This window comes from Cyprinodon tularosa, unplaced genomic scaffold (genome assembly GCF_016077235.1).
Source record: "Cyprinodon tularosa strain WSP-4 unplaced genomic scaffold, ASM1607723v1 ctg217, whole genome shotgun sequence".
NCBI classification, from domain to species: Eukaryota; Metazoa; Chordata; class Actinopteri; order Cyprinodontiformes; family Cyprinodontidae; genus Cyprinodon; species Cyprinodon tularosa.
The window spans coordinates 456,420-462,419 of NW_024038809.1; the positions used below are offsets into that span (position 1 = coordinate 456,420).

The 6,000-nt window shown below is 38.5% G+C and overlaps 1 protein-coding gene across 1 annotated transcript in view; it reads right to left on the reverse strand.

Moving 5' to 3' along the window:
* The window catches only part of nxph1 (neurexophilin 1), a 58,910-nt gene extending 56,415 nt beyond the window's left edge, over window positions 1–2,495 (reverse strand). Inside the window, exon 1 of the mRNA XM_038285924.1 lies at window positions 2,065–2,495. Within this exon, the coding sequence (XP_038141852.1) occupies window positions 2,065–2,118 (54 nt within the window). The 5' untranslated portion in view covers window positions 2,119–2,495. The remainder of the gene's footprint in view (window positions 1–2,064) is intronic.
* Window positions 2,496–6,000: the final 3,505 nt, after the last annotated feature.

A 6,000-nucleotide genomic window follows, 5' to 3' on the forward strand; every position in this document is an offset into this window, starting at 1 on the left:
AGTTTAGGGGGGATTTTTGGTTTGTTTTTAAACTTTACAAATTTGTTTTTTGAAACTGTGTATAAAATTTTATTTTGGATGAAGTGTTATCATAAATATATTTATATATAGTAGAATACTCAGAGATATAATGTTTTTACATCAAATGAACTAACTAAAAGTAATTAATATTTATCAATTTAATCGGTTTAAATCCTTTTAAGACAGTTTTAGATTAGGAAGGACTGGATGTTAAAAGGCAGAGACGATCCTCTTAATTTAAACGGCTCTAAATTCTAGAAGAAAAACATGCCACCAAATCCGTAGAAATTACGTTAAACTGTAAACAGCGCAATAATCCCTCCCATGTGGAGCATTTGGGGGTGTTTTAATGAACCGGCGGCCTGAGGTGAGGCGCGTGGACCGGGACTGTGTTGTTATCGGGGTCAGAGCGCGGCGCTCAGACAAGAAGCTTAGAGAGACAAGAGTCTTTAAAACCAAATAAAGCCGTCAAAGTTCAGCTGTTAATCCGCCACTGCTGACCGGCCGCCCCTCAGTCACAGCGCGTGGAGCAGAGGAGACAGAAATGTGTTATCAGACAACTTATTTACACTAAACTGAAAGTTATTTAGAAAATAATATCAGAAAATATATTAAATAGCTTCTATTAATGTATTGAAACAGCGCGAAGGAAACATGGTGGATAAAGCCGAGTTTGAGCTGCAGGTAAAGAAAGTCTGTGGAGGTGAAACTAACTTTAGCTTCAAATTCAACTTACGATTTTAATAAATATCATTTTTCTAAAGGTTCCACTTTACAACAGACCTGACTCTGAAAATTAGGCGAGGTCTTAAAATGGATCTTTAAACGGAAGAACAAAATACTCTTCAGCACCATGGAGAGCTCCGTGCCCTGAAGGAGTTTATTTTTTACGTTTCATTTCTTTTTTAATAGCAAAGGGTATATTTAATATACTGTTAAAGAGTACAGCTAAAAAAATAAAATCCTTTTTTCAACTATTAATGATTATTCTACAAATATAGTTAAAACACTGTTGACAAATTGTGTTAAAAAATGTTTAAACAGTAAACAAATTTCGCTAAATGAGGGATTTCTCAAAAACACCAGAAAAAAAAAACACTTACAACCTGATATCATTACCTAAAAACATTTAAGTGTTAAAAGGGCATAAAAGAAAGAAAAATGTACACACACACACACACACACACACACACACACACACACACACACACACACATATATATATATATATATATATATATATATATATATATATATATATATATATATATATATATATATATATATATATATATAGATATATAGATATAGATATATATCTATATATCTATATATATATATAAATATATGTGTGTGGGTGTGTTTGTGTGTGTGACCGATGTCACTTTTTATGTTTTTTTGGAAATTAAAAGTCATTTATGTTCATGTAGCAAATTAAAAATATTTACCGAAATAACTGGTTTTAAAATCATATTAAAACTACAAAGTTTTCTAATTATGTCTGAGGGACATGGAACAAACAATTGTGTTTCCGGTTTCAGTATTTAAAGTGATTTTGTTGAGTTTTAAAAGGTTCAACATGTCGGAGTGGCCGCTATGAGCGCGTGCCGCGGAGGTCAGCTCACTGAGTTTCGGTAAACAAGGGCGCCCTCTTGAGGCGATTTCCCGCCAACCTTTCTCAGAGCTTTTCTGCAGACACCGGTTGTTATTTTTTTTATAATTATTTCTACATGGTATGGTAAAATTTATTTTTCGTGGTATAAAACTTTAACAGTAAACCTTATAAATAGCTTATATAGGCAAAGCAGGAAAATGTGAATTTAGCTTCTATCTTTTTCACCTGTGGTCAGATTTAAAGTGCTCTGTAAATCCCTTCCTGACACGAATGTCACTGAGACAAAAATAATGTGAAAAGGTGAACCTCTTGTAGTGCAGACTGTTGGACAGATTGATGAAAAAGACATGAAACATTTTTTTTTCTGTCTGAAACAAAAGTTTAAAGCAGCTGAAGGAGAGAAAAAAAATGAAAGGTTTCCAACTCACCAGGCAGAGAGCAGGAGTCAGGATGAACACGGCGCACCAAGACGTCACCTGCATCCTCCCGGAGCTCAAACTTCCACTTATTTCCCTCGAGTGATGGCTTCAGCTCTCACGGTCATAGATCCACCCGGTGTCCCTCACTGCGCGGTCAAGCCCCTCAGCTGACCGAGCAAAAAACAAGCAAGGCGCCCCATGACCGCAGGAGAACAGCTGAGAGATGGATGGTGGATGAAGGCAGCAGGTCCCCGGAGAAACCAGGCTGCTGCTGCAGGACACAGCGGAGCGACCGTCTGGACAGGGGGTGGGTGGGTAGATGGGTGGGGGGGAGCAGAAGTTAGTTGAGAGTTAATCCAGGTGACGGTAGGTGGGTCATAGCTGGGAGCAGGTTCTGGTCCTGATGGTCGGAGCTCAGCCGATCTGAGGGGGAAAGGCTGAGCTTTTCGCTTTATAACCTGCGCCTCCAACGCCACTCAGGGGAGGGGAGGGGGGTGCTGAGGGGGAGAGAACTTGGTAAAACAAAACGACTGGATGTTGGTTTCAAATGAGCGAAGAGAGAAAAAAAAAATAATAATAACAAATCAGCCTTTTCAGGACTTGGTGAAGAAGAAACTATATGGATGAATGAGATTCTCTGCAACTATTAAAGAAAAGGTATTTTTCACTATTTCATCTGATTAATTAACACTCTTTATCTGTCTGAAGTGAGTCTTTTAAACCACTGAGGGACAGAGATTTGGATTAAAATTCAGCTCCTCACCAAACTGAAGTAAAACAAAAAATTTAAAGAAAAGAAACAGTTAAACATTTGGAGTGGGATCGTTGTAAACAGTCCTATACCTGCTTTGAAAGGCACTTTCTTATGTATAAATCTGCTAATGAAGCATCAGATTCTGACTAGTTATGAGGTGGGCTCTCATTTTTATTGCAGGAAGTAAAGAGTCATGGAAAAATAACCTCTGATTATTATTCTTTATGTTTTAAGCTCAAATGTGATCTAATCTCTGACAGATTTTAATTTGTTTTCATTCATTTAAGAGGTTTGTTTTTACTGGAAGTGAGAAAGCTTGGTCTTTTAAGCTATGGCTTTGTTAAAAATAGCAAGCATTTTTTTCCAATTTTGAAAGAACTCTGATATGAATCCCTTAATACCGTTTTATACAACCAAAGCTGAATTATAAAATAAAAATTTTCAGTGTTCTTACAGCCTTAAAACTCCCTTTAATCAAATTTGCTGTGAAACATAAGTATAATTCTAGTATTAATATGTTGCATAACTATCTAGTTATGCAATTTAAGTAACAAATAAAAAGTATTTCTAATATCAGCAATTCAATTTCAGATCACACTGATTTGGAAGGAATTAGTTCTAAAACTTGGTAAAGAAATTCTAATGGATTCTTGATCGCGGATGACGTCATACACGTTCCGCTTTGTCTTTAAAAGATATAAATATAAAATATATAACGGTGGATGTCTGGGGGACAGTGATTGGCCTCCATGTTCTGAATGCTGGCGTAGGCTACCATAAATGATAAATGATGAACAGTTTAGTTTGTGCCTTCAAGTCGTTGTCCTTTGGAAGACGTTACTTGGATATAACGGAATATCTTCAGAACGGCTCCAAATGACACTAAACTCGTATGGGAGAGTAGAACATGATGGAATAACGTAAAATCAAGGACCCAATGTAAAAAAAAATGGCGTTCCCCTTTAATCCCAGGGATAGGATTAATTTTAGGTGTAACAGTATTTCTTAAAGGAAAAGTCCGGTCAGCAAGGAATGATCAATGGATCATTATCTATACCAGTGGCGGCTGGTGAAAAATATTTTTGGTGGGGCTGATATAGCCTAGTGTATGTCTCCAACTAATCCGGAATAAGAATTCAAATAAACAATTGGACAATACATACAATTTAAGAGTAATGATTTAATTTACTATATAATAACAGTGATGATTTGGGTCACTGTGACGGGGTTCTTTGGCCTCCAAGAATCCAGGCTCAGTCGGGTTACCGGTGTTGGTGATTTATTGAGCTCAAAAACTCAAAACAGGGTGCAAAAGAAACTAAACATATACAAGATACTCTGGGCCTCAGCCTCCCTCCAGTTACCAGCAATGTAACAAAGAAACAGAAAACAAAAATTGCCGCTTTTCTTCCCACAGCCCTCATTAAATAGTTTAAGCCCCTCACCTCAGGCTCTCTTATTTCTGATTTCTTCTCATTAATCGGTTTTGTCCATATATTACCTCCACAAACAATTGATGTACAAAAACAAATAATTTTTACAACTTAATTCCTTTACACAGATTCATTGACTTATTCAATTACATCAAACTGGGTTTGAACCCAGCAAAGACGCAGCCAGACTGAAGATGACAAGTCCCCGTAGCATAAACACGTACACACACACACACACACACCCACACACCCACACCCACACACACACACCCACACGGCTAACCCCACTGAAATATTAAGTGTGCACCCTCAATACGCCAGCAGGTAACCAGGAACAGCTTGTGTGTTTTAAGTTAATGGAGCTACTGGGCTCAGCGCGAGTGTATTGGTCCTTACAAACACAGTATAACAGGAATGTGTGTGTGGCGCGCAAAGTTAGAGGTTGTTTTAAGCGATGAGGTGGATTCGTCACACTCACAATAACCATGACATGAAATGTTCATATCCTACAACAGGGATGTTCTTCTGGCAAACGGGTAGATAAATAAGGATCTCACCGAATTTGGTGGAAGCTGCATCTCGGTCGTTACATTCGCCATCTTCCCTCTAACTGTCTGCACCTGCGCTTGGGTTCAGAAGCCTGTTAAAGCGCAGTATTTTCAGCGCCCCAATACCATAAAGTTCCGAGACGCTGATTGGCCATTAAATTCACCTAGCAATAGTACATGATTGACAGATTCTCTGCAAATGTGGGTCAGTCTGATCAGCGCCCCCAGAACAGAGACGGTAGGAGTCTGTCTGTGGAAATCCACAAATTAATGACAGTAGATAGGGAAATGTAGTTTATATAATTTGTTTTGCTTATATGTAAACACTCTAGAGAGTAAAACTGACATTTATGAGTTAATTTCTAAAAATATATTTTAAGTTTCTCTCTTCTTATCAGGGAGGGCGGTGCCCCAGCGCCCCCTATGGGCCGGCCGCCACTGATCTATACCTAAAAGTAATACAGTTGCAGTGAATTAATGAATTTAGCGTTAATCAGTAAAAAATAAAATTTAAACGATCATTTTTATTGCGATCACTGAGTCTGGGAGCGGCCATTTTTGCCCAAATATAGCAACCCCTCCCTCCTGCCATCTTCCAGCAGTGACGTCACGGTGCGGTAAGCCTAGCGCCATTCTCCCCGCTTTACAAGCTAAATCAATGGGAACTACTAGACACATCTGCAATCAACAACAATTATTGAAGATTTCCAGAGGACTTCACCATTGAAATTCACCAGAGCTATAGTGAAACTGACAATGCCCACGTGCATGGCAGCTGGATGCTGGAATACATCGGGTAAAAGTGAAAAAAAGAGTTATTCCACCTTTCTGATTCCTGATCCTCCACGGACGGGTTGGTCGTTGGATCGCCAACTTGAAGAGGGAGGATTTGCCATCGAACTTCTGGCCAGAGAAAAAACCCGTAATATGTAGCCAACATTTGGAAGAAGAATGTTTTCAAGATGACTTGGATAATAGCGCGTTGTGACAAACACCAGATACAGCACTGGGACTTGATCAACAGCCGATACCGCACCATGACGTCACTAACCAGTAGGTGGCAGTAGTGTGAATTAAAAACACATTATGTAATAATTTCATTTTTAAAGAACTTTCAGAAGTTTGACTTCCAAATAAGACCAGACTTTTCCTTTAAAGCGATGCTGGGTTGATGGTTATTTCCATTTCCAGCATGTTGGACCCATATCTT